Source organism: Symphodus melops (assembly GCF_947650265.1).
Source record: "Symphodus melops genome assembly, chromosome: 22".
Classification (NCBI taxonomy): Eukaryota; Metazoa; Chordata; class Actinopteri; order Labriformes; family Labridae; genus Symphodus; species Symphodus melops.
In genome coordinates, this window is record NC_136712.1 from 14,746,443 (window position 1) to 14,762,821 (window position 16,379).

General features: G+C 43.6%; 1 protein-coding gene across 8 annotated transcripts in view; it reads left to right on the forward strand.

The window, feature by feature from the left end:
- sox5 (SRY-box transcription factor 5) overlaps positions 1–16,379 on the forward strand; it is an 84,269-nt gene that overhangs the window by 16,178 nt on the left and 51,712 nt on the right. For all 8 annotated transcript variants that reach the window (XM_079335189.1, XM_079335190.1, XM_079335191.1 and 5 more), the window contains exon 3: positions 2,762–2,984. In XM_079335189.1, the coding sequence (XP_079191315.1) occupies positions 2,762–2,984 (223 nt within the window). The remainder of the gene's footprint in view (positions 1–2,761; positions 2,985–16,379) is intronic.

The following is a 16,379-nucleotide window of genomic DNA, read 5'->3' on the forward strand; positions in this document are numbered from 1 at the left end:
CGAGATGACATCTCTCTGTGGCAGATTTTTCGACAGAGCGACGAGATCTGACAACCCCTCAACCCCCAAGTTTTACACCCCCCCCCACACACACACACGCACACACACTCTCTCCCTCCGTCTCCCTCTCGTTTTCTTGTTCTGTTTGTTTTGTTTGCGCGACATCTTTCTCGAAAGAAAGAGTGCGGCTGTTTTAAGTAGGCGCTGGATTAGATAAATGGGATGTGACAGGTGTGACCGCTGCCTTCAAGATGCCTGCCTTCCTTCCTCTCTCTCTCTCTCTCTCTCTCTCTCTCTCTCTCTCTCTCTCTCTCTCTCTCTCTCTCTCTCTCTCTCTCTCTCTCTCTCTGGGTATCTCTCCGTCAACTCTCCTCCTTTCTCTCGTTTCCTCTAATAACATCCCCTCTCTGTCTATCTTTCGCCTTTCGCTCCTTCTTTTTTTCTTTCTTTGACTTCTACCCACTTACACTCCTTCTCTCCTTCCCTTCTGTCTCACTGCATTTGCATGTCGTGCCAGCGCTGATGCAACTCGTAATCACAAAGCCACTCATTTGAAGTCTGAATTTCCCTAATCTGAAGAACTGGTTGAAGAGAGAATTAAAGCAACAAAGAAAGACAGGAGCAGGTCGAGCCATCACTTGGTCAGGTGGTGAGAGGAGAAGAGTAAACTCTTTCAGCACTTTGAAATCACGGGACACTTTCCCAGCGCAGCACAGCCCTCAGCCAGAGCGCTAACCGCGACTGATTGAAGCCCCATCAGCCTGTCTTACAAACGCAGCTCTTACAACCATATCATAGCTGTCACACTCCGTCCCTCCGTTACAATGCATGTGCAAGAGCGTCGAGGAGAGAATTAGTGAATTATTGAGCGTGCTGACTTATTCAGAGTGTGGAAACAGACAGAGGCGGAGAGAGAGAGTCAGTGAAGTGTAGAAAACGCCAAGTGATAATGGTCTGCAGTAACCTCTCATCCACTGTTGGGCTGCAGACAATAAAAGCATGGTAAATATTGAGCGTGTCTGTCTGGCTATATTCTCTCATCACAACACGGAAGAATTTGATAAAACTTCATCTTGGGTTTCATTTCATCCTCTGTTCAATAAAATAAAAAAGAACCTCTATTCTATCTATTGGATCAAAAACATACAGTTGAGTCATCTTGATTCTGGAGGACTTCATTGTGGACTGTGCTCTCAGTATTAAGTTCCACTTCCACCAGCAAAACCCCAGTTAATCATTATCAAACAATCTCCACCTTAATAAACAATAATGTCATTAATACAGCTGGAATGCACCATTGTGCCACCCACACATACACGCCCAATCACAGGCAATCAGAGGAGCTGTATATGTGTGCCACTGTCCCAGGTGGTGTGCTCCATATTGTAGTCAGATTAGCTAAAGATTAACCCTGTTGACCATTGACCCTCCTGTGTACAACGAGCTGAGCTGGCCAGCTGATTGACTGACTGACTCACTTGTTTGTGTAATTCAAGAGCATAACACACACTCTAACACACCTTTTCCTCTTGTGTGTGTGTGTGTGTGTGTTAAAGGATAGTGTAGAGGGCCTGCCTTTAAAGCATGTGTACAGGACATACACTCACCTATACACGTTTGTGTGTCAGGATATTATGTGTTCTAAATAGCTGACAACATCCTCATTCTCAGTGTCACTGTTAATTGGGCTTTGCCGGCTTTAAGTCTATTATGTGGGCTCGCCAAACAAACACAGGTTTTATTAGGTCAAAGATTAAGATGCCAGAAGTTACTTACCGATCAGCTGCCGTCAGGAGCTTTTCTCACTGCTTATTCATCAAACTGTATCAAACACATCAGTTAAAAGATCATTTTGCTCCTCATCGGAAAAAACGAATGTGAACACTGTCATCAAGTGTCAAAAATGCACAATGAAGTTCAAATTCACCGAAAACGAAGAAGTTACTTTTCAAGGTGTAAGTTCCTGAATACTTTTTGATTCTTTTTTTTTTTTTTTAAACCTATGAGAGGATTATGATTTTTTTCAAAGTCATTTAACTAAACATATAAAAGACTTTAAACTTTAGTCACAAGACAGCAGGATAATTATTCATCATGACAGCTTGGCAAATGGCGCGGTGCTTTACTGTGAGCTGTATATTTCATATTTTGTTGCTGTCATGCTGATTGTTGTTTTGTCAGTCCTTTTAAGACTTTATGGAAATGACTTGACACCGCTCCAACGCTTTGTTTTTCTTTTTTGAAAAGAGATCTACGTTTTGTGATTTTTTTTTCCTGCATCCTCAGCATTAATCGTCACAAATCTTTGGACAAAAGTAGCTAAGTGCTGAAACTTGGGATTTAGTGCCGTAGCGTTGGACGCCCCTCAAAGCCGAGCTGTTGAAGGCTTTGTAATGAAGAGTTAGCTTGACTCTCAGAGTGTACAGAGTCTTTTGCTGTCTTTTCATGTGCTCGTTCTGTCAAGTACCTCCAAGTCAGTCAAATGCAGATTCCAGAGGATGTTAGTGAGAAGAAGTATGCCCCAACTTGAGAAAACTGGCCACAGATGACAGTTGGTTGCACCGAGCTATGAGAAGGAGAGATGAATGGGAATAACAGAAGTATGAGAAGAAGAGAAGTATGGAGATAATGAGTGGGTTTATGCCAGCTCTTCCCCCGCCCTGTCCTCCTTTTTACTTTCACTTTTTCTTTGTTTATGTCTTACGTTAATTTCTGACTCTAATTGCGTCTCTCCTCCTGTTCCCTCTCTGCCTTCCTCCAGGAGCAGGACTGCACTAAGGGGAGCTCTCTGAGCCCTTACCCCCAGCACAATGCTACCTCACCTGGCAAAGAAGACGGTGGGGGAGGTGGGCGGCCCTGCAGCGACGGGGGCTCAACCACAGGTACCCTCGGGACCCCCGAGAGACGCAAGGGCAGCCTGGCAGATGTGGTGGACACACTGAAACAACGCAAGATGGAGGAGCTGATCAAAAACGAGCCAGAAGGTCAGTGATGGAGCCTGCCCGGTCCGATGTGTGATCTCGAACTCCCCACCAGCTCTCACGCCACACTCTGTTGTCTTTTCTTTCTTCTTCTCTCCCTCTCTTTCTGTGTTGTTTCCTTTTCAGCTCTGTCACTCTCTCTCCCCTCCTCCCTCTCTTATGAACCCATGCACATTCAGATGAGAGACGAGCCTTTGTTTTTCCAGAACACAGACAGACACCATCAGCTGTTGGGGCCTATTGTCCACCATTATTTGCATATTTATCACAACCTGACAAATGAGATGGCTACGCGAGCGTGTGTGTGTGTGTGTGTGTGTGTGTGTGTGTGTGTGTGTGTGTGTGTGTGTGTGTGTGTGTGTGTGTGTGTGTGTGTGTGTGTGTGTGTGTGTGTGTGTGTGTATGTGTATACGCATGTATTTATGTGTAAATGTGGTGTTTTCGTGAGTGTGTCAAAAAACAGCAAACTATGCTTGGATATTTGAGCAGCTCTTAACACATGTACAGGCTTTAATATCAAGGAGACACATTAGGACTTTGTCGTGAGATAATTAGTTAAAGTAAAATATATACATTATCACCTTTTTATATTACCTGTGCTACCTTTGATGTAATGCTCCCTCAGGCCTCAGATGAAGATTGTATACACTGTTGATGAGAACAAACCAGATTTCCTCCCAGGGCCAAATAGCTTAGCTCGTTTGGCCCACACATTTTAATACTCAAGTGTTGCCTGAGGGTAACAGTTGGAGTCAAGAGATAAAATTAACCCATGGCCAACTCCACTTTCAGCAGAGTAGATAAATGGAGGCTTATGTCACTATGAAATACATGTGATAGTGATAATGTGATAAAGAGATTACCAACAGGTGTCTGTGTCTGAGGGCAGAATGTAAATGACAGAGAGAGCTTTATGGTGCTTTCAAGGGAGATCAGTGTCACACCAGTTACATGGGCAAATACCTATAGTTAGTATGGATTGATTGCCTTGCTGAAGGGCACTTAAGCAAAGCAGATAAGGGGTATTAACAGGTCTGAAATGTTGGAGCCAGTCCACAACGTAACCATGCTAAAACACACACTGAGCCATTCCTTAAGAAGCTGCATTACTCTGACATCCTGAGGAAACTGTCAGTCCATGTTTACACATTATGACCACATTAGGACGACTCTGTCCCAGGTTGGACCTGAGAAGACTTTACAAGTATATCAATACTAGAAACATCACAAGATCTACTTATACACCTTCATGCCCTCCCTGGAGCTTCCTGATTCATCACTGCTGTGTGCTCGGATTTCTATTCAAACATGTCTGTGTGCGCTATGCTCCCTTGACATGACACAGAACCCAAAAGGTGAAGGAAAAACCGCGCAGCAGTGCGGTGTGCAGTCCTCTGTTAAGTGTATGTGTGAGTGTGTGTGTGTGTGTGTGTTTCTGTTCCGAAGGTACATCAACAGGCTTTCATTTCAAGCTGCGCAGTGCTAACCTTATTTTTCAGGCTTTTCTGTAAAGATTTCAAAGCGGCCGAGACTGCTGGTCAGCTCTCTCCGTCTGGTTGTTTTTGTTCCAGTCAATAAAGAGGCCTGTTGTGGCACATTTTTTACAAAAAAAAAAAAGAGAGAGAGAGAAAAAGAGAAAAACTGGACTGTTTGTTGAGCTGAGCTGTAATTGAGGTGTGTTTTGGGTTGTTCGCTGCTTCACTAGACCTCATGAACTGACTGCACAGGGAAAAAACAACATTAATGGATCTTTATGAGTAAGCCAGCACCAGAGAGAGAGAAAGAGAGAGTGAGGTAGCGAGAGAGGAAAGGATAGCAAGAGCAAGAGGAGAAGGAAGAGCGAAGGAGAGAAGGAGCAGTGTCTTCACAGACCCCATTAGTAGAATGCCACAGTGGTGCGGCATCCAAACCAACCCGGAGCATTATCTGCCCTATGTTTAAATGAAAGGCGCGAACAAAAGGCCTCAGTGCCTCCAGACCCATTGCACGCACACACACACACACACACACACACACACACACACACACACACACACACACACACACACACACACACACAACCCAGGCCACGCATGAGAGAAAGGACAAAAAAAGAGAGTGGGAAGAAAAGGGATGCTGAGAAAAGATGAAGAGGGGCAGAGGCAAATGGAGGGGGGAGAAGGACGACGAGGGGCGGTATTGAACGCGAGATAGAAATCCCTTCTCTGTGCCCGGCTAGCTATTGTTTGGCGGTGTGGCTCACAAAGGCCATTAGCAGCAAACAGCAGGTTGGGATGAAAATTTAATGAAGGCTTTAATCATTATGAAAGGCCTGGAATATTACTGCTCTCTCTTTCTCTCTCGCTCTCTCTCCCTCTCTCTCTCTCTTCCACACACCGCTTCCAGCTGGATCAATGACACACACTCACACATACATTCAGAATGTAGGAACATGAACACCGTGAGCGACTTAAACAAGGGTCCAAAGACACAAAATGGGTCAGAAAATGATAAACATCTCAAAACAGAATGAGAAGTTTGACTCAACGCAGGCAAGCCCTAAGCCAGACAGCGCGCACACACACAAACGCGCACACAGAAAGTCCTACTCACACACACACACACACACACACACACACACACACAAGTGTGGCTTAAGTTTGAAAGATATAGTTGTGCGTCTGTGGCTAGTGTTGCTCTACTTAGGATAGATGAATGGAGAGTGTGAAATACTAGGTCAGTGTGTGTGTGTGCTGTTTAAGCCTTTGGGAGCATGTATACTTGCACACTTGCATGTGTATTTGCATATGTATTTGTAACAGAACGTGTGTTTACGTGTGTTCCATGGGAAGGGTTACATTTGGCTGCACGCAAGCAAGCTGCATATGTGTGTGTGTGTGTGTGTGTGTGTGTGTCTTGGCCTCTAATAAATGACTAGCCATGTTGTCCCCCATGGCCTGGCCCAACCATGCTCCACCGCTCCCCTGCTCTCTTCATTCATCTCCTGTCTTACTCCACCGGCCACCTGCTACCCTGGAGATACACACTCACTCTCACACAGACACACACACACACAAACACACAGGTACATGTAGACGTGTAACACACACAAACCGTAAGCCACCATCTTTATTCAATTCCAAACAGGGAGCAGGAGAAAAGGTAAGAATGTCGTGACTTTGAATGGTGTGTGTGTGTGTGTGTGTGTGTGTGTGTGTGCGTGCAGGGATGCTGTGTTTATGTGTCTGGACTTGAGGCGAGAGGCTGCTGGGCAAGCGGCTCGTGCTGGAGTGTGCGTTTGTGTTATTACGTGGAATAATGAGAGCAGAGTGTACGGCATCCAAGGAGGCGCAGGGTCGAGAGGAGTGCCGGTCGGAAAAATCCCAGGAGAGATAGTCGCACAAGCTCAGACATACAGTACACACACACGCACGCAACACACACAAACATAGACGTGCACATAAACTTGGACAGTTCCCTTGGTCTTACCATTTAACCCTTTGTGACCCTTTTGCCTCAGAGCAGGGCCTGGTGATAAGCTATTTGCCCCGCAGTGGGAGAAGACACATGCTCCTGATAGATTGATAGATAAATATATGGATATATAGAAATACTGCACAATGAGAAAGAAAATAAAAACAAGTATATTAAAAGGAGCAGAAATAACACTAAATGGGGCGCAGATGTTCCTACCTGCCCCTGGAGAGGTACCTTTGCTGCCCTGGAGTTTCAGCACACTCGCAGCCTCTCCTCTCCTCTCACCTCCTCTCACCTTTCATCTGTCTGTGAAGGATACGAATCTAAGTGGCTCTAATTAAACAGAGCAGGACTCGTTTGTTGACCCTCTGTTACACGACTACAAGCTACCCATCACTGGGGCTCTATGGGACCTGGGATTTAAAAAAAAAAAAATTTAAGCAAGCAGACACAAACAGGTCTCACTCGACATTGACCGAACAAATTATTATCTGAATAAACTGTACGATTTTAAAATGGCATTAATGTCCCCGTTCTTTAATGTTCAAAAATGTCCTAAAACGCACAAAACACTTCCATTAAATAAAATCAAGTTTGACAAATTCATTTGGGTTTCGTTCAAACAAAAATTAAAAATGGCTCTGAGCTTCATCGTTCGTTTTCGTGGGTAACTGGTGACTTTGTTAGGGTCAATAAATTGCAATATTCTTGTAGTTTCATTTTGGCATGGTTCAGCTCTCAGGCCTGACCCTGACCTTCATACTTTACTGCCTTGATCTGGACACGCGTGCAGGGCAACAGCAGACACACTCATGCATGTTCATGTGTGCACACACACACTCAAGCAGGGTGTGCAGGTTTACAGCTGTGCCGGCAACCTTGGGGTCAAGCAGAATGGTGTTTTTATGGCTGAGCATACTCGCCGCTTCAAGGCACTGGTTTCCATGCTGAAAACGCCAACTCAATGACAGATGTCACACAACACACACACACACACACACACACACACACACACACAGAAACATGCTCACGCACACACAGCACTTCATCTATTTTCAAGGCAGGGAGGGAATCCAGGGCTTGCTTTTAGAGAGCACTGAGGCATTTTATAGGACAGCACTTAGGCAAGGCCATTGTGCTACACAAGCACACAGTGGCCGGAGCTCCCTCACGCCTCCATACACTCCAATGGGTGACAATGAGAAGGGCGGATACATTCTGCCAACAAGAAAGAGAAAGAAAAAGAAAGGGAGTGGAAAAAAAAGAGTTGGAGAAGTGGAGGGATCGAGGCAGTCTCTCGTTCATCCGTCCATCAGTCCACCTCCTCCTTCACTTTGCTTAATCCTTTTACAGCTCCTCTATCTGGGGGGTTATGTCAAACACACACACACACACACACTCACACACTCACGCGCGCGCACACACATTTTAAACATCAACAATGGCATAAACAACCATTGCAAGTCATCACATGGACTTGCAACTTTTAGGGAAAAGATCCCTGGGGGGAAATGTGCACTGCAACACACAAACATCAAAGTGCACACTGACACACACACACACACACACACACACACACACACACTCTCACATACATACAGCAGTAGGCTCACAGCCCTAGCGTGGGAGCGAGAAATGTCTTTATGTGATTTCCAACCTTTGTCGTTAATTAGTTAGTTGTATAAATTAACATGAAGTGCAGCAGGACTCTCACAGCCATTGTTTGTCACGGTCATTCTTGTGCTGGGAAAAAGAAGTGAATGAAACAAAACGGAGGGGCAGGTTGAAAGAGAGCAACACAAAAAAAGAACGATTTTTTCTCATATTCGACATTTAAAAGGCTTCATACAAGACTAGAACTGAACCTCTTTCTAATGATATTCAATCTGAGAAAAAAAATTGCAACCTTTTGCGCAGATAAATCTCAGTTTAAGGCAGGAAAAGAGCTTACACGCCATGTCTAAGAAAACCAGCTCTATCATTTAGAGTCCTTTCCAGTTTTCCGTGTGTCATTGTGTCTGTTAACTCCACTGCATTTGTAGTTGACAGGGAAAAAATCATCATGGACATGGATTTGGTTCACAATTCAAATCGAGTCAATTCTCTCTTTTTTTTCCCTTTGTGGCATGAGAAACAGGCAACGTCATGGGGCGAACCTGAGGCCTATTGTGGGGCCAGTCATTGTTGGCTCGATGAAAGGCTCATTCAAGTCACTTTTCTTATTCAATTGTTTTTCGTCTGCTTTTCAACGTGGCATTCTTCTCTTCAGCCTTGCACAAGACAATCAGTGGGGATGAAACTCCTTTCTGCCATTCTTCCCGGTCCACATGAGCGATATTAAGGAGCTGAATAGTGTGCATGTGTGTGTCAGAGTGTGTGTTTTCGTGGAAAAGCAGTGCCCCAGCTTTTGTTCGACATATGAGCATAAAGGGACTTAGAGAGAGGAGAGAGGGTCCTGTGGTTTTCCTGATGGTGTGTGTGTGTTATTGGCCTCCCGGCGTGGCATTAAGTTAAGGACAAAGGCCTGAGGTTCATGAATCAGCCATGGCTTCCATTGCGTAGCTATTGTGACCTACCCACAATCTGATTGTCCAAGAGTACAGTGAGTGCATGCGCATTAGCACATTTTAGTTTGCTGTTCTGAACTCAGTGTGAAGCATTAGGGACACATTTGATGCATTTCCTGTGTCAGACTGTCAAACATAAAGGCCTCCTGTCACTGACTCCCAAATATTAGACAGAAGCCAGTGTTTTGGCATCCACCTGTTCACTTCCATTCAGCAACATGTCGTCCCATGACCAAATCAGTGGAATCCATGATTTATCTATTCAGCTTTCTCATAAACTCTCTTCATTTGCACGCCCCGTTGTTGTTTTTCTTTCTTTTCTTTGATTTTCCATTCTCGGGTCTTTTTTCTCTCATTCCCATGGAGAGACAGAGGAATGTTTTTATGCCTCAAAAGTCTGCAAGAATGAATGAGTTTTGTGTACAAGTGAGCCAACACTCATTCGGCCCTCAATTACTTTATCAAAAGCCTTAGAAATGTAGCTGAAAGATCTTAAAACTTTTCACTGAAGCACTCGGGCAACAAAAACACGTACTGCTTGAAGTTCAGTCGGTTTTCAAAAGGCAACATAACTGCACCCTAACACATTTCTTATTTGTTAGAAGAACCCTAAAAGTTAGAAGACAAGTTCATCATTCTGTCATTTAGTAGTTTTCTCACACACCAGCAGTTACTTTGTGAGTAGGTGGATGTCGCAATTTGGAATGAAATGCTTGATTTCTACATTTTGACATTGTGCCACGGAAAGGTATAAAAAGCTTTCACTGTACTGCAAGCTTCCCGACTTTTTTAGGCCCACACACAGTTAAACATGCAAATAGTTTAGTGAGTGTTCAAGGAGGCACTTTGACTCAACTTTGGATGAGATAAGATGTAGGTGGAAGCCGTTCATAAGTAACGATAAAACCTTTTTTTTTTCTGTTTTTTTTTTTTCTTTTTTTAATAGATTTGCTTAGTTTCAATAACAGGGTGAATCCATCTATACGTGAACAAATGTCCAAAGGGGCTTTCTAAAAAGAACTTACTAGTTTGATTCTAATAACAAATAAATTACAGAAGATTCTCAAAAAATATATATTTCAGTCAGAGTTTGAATTTGTATTGAGAATTTGATGCATCTGGTCATTTCTATTGGAAAAAGCTCCCTCACTTCTAACCAACATTGCATCCTAATCATTATTCAATAACACTCCAAAACTTTATTTCCAATTGATGTCACTCATTTATCCTTGTCTGTCTTGCCACGTGTGTTTACTATTGTTCACCTTCTATGTCATTTATTTCATATCAGTATACCATAAGGAATCAAAAACCAACGTGAGGCAGAACATGATCATATTCGACAAAGCGCACATGGATCTACAGTTTGCGTCCATTGTGGCACAAATTAACTGTAGGTGCAAATCTTTACTGTGATTGCAGCATGTAAGCTTCCTATAGGCTGTAATGTTCTTAGATGTTAAGTAAGCTTTATGTTCGAGCTTATTAGCCGTGACTCCTTTGAAGACATCCTATGTATGCTTGTATAGTTTAAATCACATTAACATATACTGTCTATATAATAAACATGTATTGGCACGTGTTTCTGTGCAGCCCAGTGCTTTAAACGTCACATGCTGCACGTTATTATAACAGTGTGACAGAGCCTACACCCCGCTTTCCTCGGTATAATCCATGTAGGCTTCTGCGCAAAGTAGCACAATCTGCTTAGCACTATTTGACATCTCAGCTCCAACCAGAATGCAGAAGCATCAGAGCTGTAGTCCTCGTTCACCCATGTCAGCAGCGTCCAGCGCAGGATTTAAAGCCTGACATGGATGTAAAAAGGGGTTTTAACAGCCTGAGTGGAGGCGCAAGATTTGTGTGTATCACTGCGCAGTTCTTGTAAGATTGGCTGCACACGTGGCAGTAAAAATAACAAATACACAGTACAGAGGTCACGTTGACCCACTACTTTCTGCCCCTTGACAGAGATTTGTGAGTAATGATGGGAAACGGTGAAGGCTGTCCATCATTTAGACTGATTAGGATTCATTTCGATCAAGTGTGGTATCACACTCCCATATAGGCGCCCAGACCTTTTTCCAGTTCATTTCAGGGATGATCAAATCTATCAAAAAGAGTTTCTGGGCATTAACACTAACCCTAGCACCAAAGGCTTCTATTTCCGACAAGGTGCTGAAGAGCTATGGACATGAAGTAGAAATTCAAATGAAGGATTAAACAGTATGACAGAAGTCCTACGACTCTGTTTGTCAAAATAACCAATCATAATATGACAGATGTAAAGATATTTTCTAATCTGTCGTGCAGTGGTCTTGAGCACCTCAGTCATTCAAGGAGCAACAGGTCAGTCAGATAGTCAGTCTTTTAATGTCAGCAAGTGAGGAAGCTAGTCCTGCAGAGCATCAGTCAGACTGCCAAGAAGTCGGCCATTCAGATCCTCCACAGAGCCAGTCACTCACTCAGTCTTTGAAGCCACAGGGTCTATATTAATTAACCCCTGGCTTGCTGGTCAGAGGGCGGTTCCTCCAGATGAAGTGGTAGTGTCTGTTCTGTCAGCCTCAGGGGTCGTGACCCTGAGCCCTCAGCACGGCCCGGCCTTATTTGAGCCAGATGTTGGGAGACAAGCATCCCCAGCGGTCCCTCTCCTCCCCCACCCCTTCACTCCTGCTTCATTCTTCTCTCCCTGCTTGCTGCTTGCTGCTGCTCCTTGGCCAGCAGAGCGGCCAGCCATCACCCGCCACTCATGTCGGAGCTCTGATGATCCTCTGCATGGATCGCTTCTGTATTTCTCAGTCTGCGTCCCCCCCCCCCCCTCCCATCCTCGTTCTCTCCAGCTGTCCTTCTCCCCCTCTCCCTGTGGGATCTCTCCATCCATCCATTCACCTCTTCCTTTCCTCCTGCTGTATTTTTTTCCCTCCCGCCTTGTTTGGCCCACTGCCCCTTTCCGCTTCACTCAGGGGAAAGAGTGCTGTGTGTGTGTGTGTGTGTGTGTGTGTGTGTTGCCTGGCAGCATGCCTGCTCTCATAATTTTCCCCCTTCTCCTCCTTTTTTATCCTACCTCATCCTTCCCTCTCCCCCCCCTCTCATCCCTTCCCTATCCTTGTTTCTAATTCTCATTTCTGTCACCTCACCTCCATCCCTCTCTTCTTGCCACCCATTGTCCCTGTCACTCTCTCCACCTGCCTCTAATCACTCCCCCTCCATCTCTTTCACCGCTTTCCTCCATTCATAATTCCCTTTCCGTCTTTCTCATCCCCCCTCCCCCCCTCCTCCCTCCTCGGCTGGGTTCAGCAGTGAACAGGTGTTGTCTCCTTTTGATTTGGGTGCGTTTGGATTAATGCTGTCAGCTCAGCTGTTAAAACAACTGCCACCGCCAGATGCCAGTCAGTTTGGGGCTGGAGCTGTCACCTACACACACACACACACACACACACAAACATCCAGACAAACACACACAGTCAGATGCAAGCGTGCACACACACAAACACACAAACACAGGGTCTCTTGGCTCATTGTAATACCGACAAAGCAAATCAGCTGTTGTACGCCAGTCCTGTCTGTAACCCAGGTGTGTGTTTCTGTAGCCTTTCCAAAACATCACAGTCAGTGGTTATAAGAGTGACAATTATGACATGATACAACAGTAATTAATCAAAAATAGTCACACTTGTTGTAGACAACCCAGACAACAAGAGTTGATCTGTGAAGCAGCCATACCAAAGGAAACTTGTACTTGTTTTAACAAAGACCACAGGACTTTGAGATTTGTCGCATTTTTTTAAAAATGTTTGACGAAATAGAAAAGTATTCAATTATTGGTTACTTAGCCCTTTTAGATTTAAAGGTCAGTTCACTCATCATAGAGGCTACTGCTCAGCCTGTAAAAAAAACCCATTATAATGGATTCTGTGGCGCAGCAGGAGATTTAAAAAGTCAAAGAAAATAACCAGGATGATTTGCCATTGAGTTGTAAAATGTGAGCATGGAAACATAATGGGCAGAAAAGGTCTCAGGAATGATGCTGCTGAGTCCTTATCATGTGGAATATAGAATCCAGTTCAAGGATAATGTTGACTCAGTCTCTACTGATAGGATTGTGATGATTCAGTTTGGGGAACTCTTACTTTCACTTATTTGGTATTATACCAACGTATTGACACAACCTTGACTTTGCTCCCTCACTGAATAATAGTGGAAATTCTTTCAAATGGGTTAGCAAAACTATTTTCAAGTTATTATATTAAAAGATGACGTGTCAAAAATCTACATCCGTTGAACCCTACGAAGCAGGTGTTAAGCATGAATTGATTCCACCAATTCCTTTTTCTATGTCAACTTCTTTAAACTGTGAACTATGAGCCTTCGTCTATAACTTCACAGATTTACATTGTGAAACTGTCGCTCGAGCCTCTTTAGTTACAAATTCCTTGACAGCCTAAAATCTTTTTTTTTTCTTTAATAAACTTAAACTGTTTATCTCAGTAAATCATATATTGTCATTTCGATTTGCTGCTATATCTTGTAAGTGAATCGTCAATAAGGTTGTTAAGGCACAACATTGTGTTTACTGTTAGAGAATGTCTCCCTTCCTAAGGCAACACATGATTTCTACCTCCCCACCTTCACTCTTTCCTTCTCTTCCTCCCCTTCCCGCTCACTCTCACTTGTTCCTTTCTGTTGCTCCAAAACATTTATCCTGCCCTGTCTGAAGTTCAGAAAAGAAAAAAAACCCAACAACATGCACATACACACCTGTCAGCTCTCTTAAATCCCCTCCTTTCCTTAAGCTTTATTTCAAAGTTCAGGAAACAAATTGCAACATAAATCTATGATGTGTGTGTCTGCGTGTGTCACCATTTTTATGTACCTTTGGCACAGGCGTCCTTCCTGCACTCACAACCATTTTCTGCCTGGCAGTTAAATTTAGAATCCTTGCTGTTGGAATTTGTGAATAAATGATGATTAACTATGAATACTAATGATCAGCGGTGTGTAACAAACCTATTTACTGCTCCTTGAGATGTGGGTGGAGTTTGCAAGCTTCCCTTATGTATGTGTATTTGTGTCTCAGATGGTGGGTTGTGGTGATGCTGGTATCTGGGTCCATTTTTATTCACAAACACACTCATAGATACAAAGTATCAGAGGACACATTCCATGATCCATCTTCTCCTTCTGGCAGATTTCTGATCTATCTTTATCTCTCTCCCTCTCCGTCTAGTCCTCCTCTTTCTCCGCCTAACGTTTTTTTTTTTTTTCCTCTCAGTGTCTCTCAAATTGAACCCATGTTTGTTTGTAAGCTTCACACTGGACGGTCTTGTGATGCTGGTTCAAGTAGTCGTCCAAACCGAGACAGTGGACACTTGTAAGTTAGGTCATGTTGGTTTGTCTGACACACTCTTACACCCAAAGGATCACACACCCAACACACTGTCTAACATTGGGCCCTCTGTCTCGCTCCCTGCACCACCCCACTGGTATCAGTTTACTATAAGCAAACACAGGCTTACACAGAATTTCTGGCCTCCTATCGGCAGTGGATTTTCACCCCCAGTTTACTGTAGACCACGTCCTCCTCGTCTTCTTTGCTGGATGAAGCTAACAACGTGTTTGCCAAGGTTATTAGACACCACCGTCGTCTGCAGTCTATCCTGAGCCAGACGTTGTTAAGACAATTAGCCCACTTATAGTGTTGGGTATGTCTTGTTGGAGGAATGGTTGGGGGGGGGGGGGATGAGAATGAAGGGGTCAGAGACCCACAGGAATGTTTGGGGGGGTGACTGAAGTGATTCAAGGGACCATTTGTCTGCCTGAGAGCACTTTAAATCAAATAACATTTATCAATGATGTTCTAATAAAGATATGAATGATCCGATTAACGTAAGAGTGATTTAATAAAAAACAGAAACAAGATGTTAAGAGGAAAGCAAAGTTTATTTAATACATTACTAACTACTTTTTGGAAACTTTTTTCATAGTGCGAGTCTTTATCAGTTAGTGTTTAGGTAAATCCATCGATCAACTGTAGACTATGAGTGTTCCAAATTATAGTCACCTAATCTCCATTTGAAATCACTCCTGACAATCAAAGCCTGCTTGGTTCTTATTCTGTTGAACCAAATTCACAGATGCATATCTGAAATCTCCAATAACGTTTCACCCTGAGGTGTGTTTTCACATTATAAAACCAAATAGTGAACAACAAACATGCTTTGAAGATTTGGCTGTAAAAGTTCCCGATATATTCGGGGTGAAAATTGTGGCCGTTTGCGTTGACGCATGCAGCCCACCCTGACATTTTCTGGAAACGATGATGGTCGTGCATGTGCGATTTGGGCTTCTCACATAAAGTGTGCACATTTGCAATATTTTGTAAGCAATGATTTCTTCTCGAAGAAGATCAGAATCAGAGAACACTCAGGAATTTGTCTGAAAAGGTCGCAAAGGACCCACTGGCTGTTGCATTTATTAAATAAACAATTTGAATCCTATTGCGATCGTACTGTTCAAAATCAGGTAATTAAAGGGACACTTTAGCCGGCCACCAGTGCACATCCATAGACCTTTAAGAGAGACAGAAATAAAGAATAAAAAGGGGAAACATTTGAACATTTAGTTCCAAGCTCCAAAAACCTTACACCTTCAATTTGTAGCAATGGCTTTCTGTCAAAGTCTCTAATAGCTGGCCTACTTTTATTCGACTTTGTACAGTAGAGCTCCCTACACATTTCACGTTTCACAGGTTATATGATGCTCTTAATGAAGAGGTAAACTGATTTGAACTGAGGACATATCAAACAGTTCCAAAGCTTTCATCTAGACAGGAGAGATTTTTATATTCACATATCTTAAAAGTTGTAATTAAAGTGCAAAATTATCGACGTGCTGTCACTATAGTATGTTCTTTCACCAACTCTGTTTTTATCATTTAATTTGTGTGAGTTCCTTGTTCTTACTTGTTAGCCACAGATGGCTAAATGATCTAAATGTGACCTAACCGGCAGCATCAGCTGTTATTGACGAGGCAAATCTCATCAACCAATCAAACTTTTTTTTTTTTTTCCTTGCCTTGAAAACTTTGTGATCATGCCAGGATAATCGGGGAGTAGGAAGAGATTTGCAGGGAGAGATATCGACGTGAGTGAATAATTGGAGCGCAGTGACTCTGAAGGCTCCAACGGGTCAGGCACACAAAGACTCGCAGGCAGACGCACACACACACACACACACACACACACACACACACACAAACACACACACATGCTAGTCAGCAGAGCATTCCAGCGCTGTTTGGACTGTTGTTGCGATTGGTCTAATGGTTCTCACATGTCTGTCGCCCTATCTTTGAGCAGCATACAGGACAATGTGG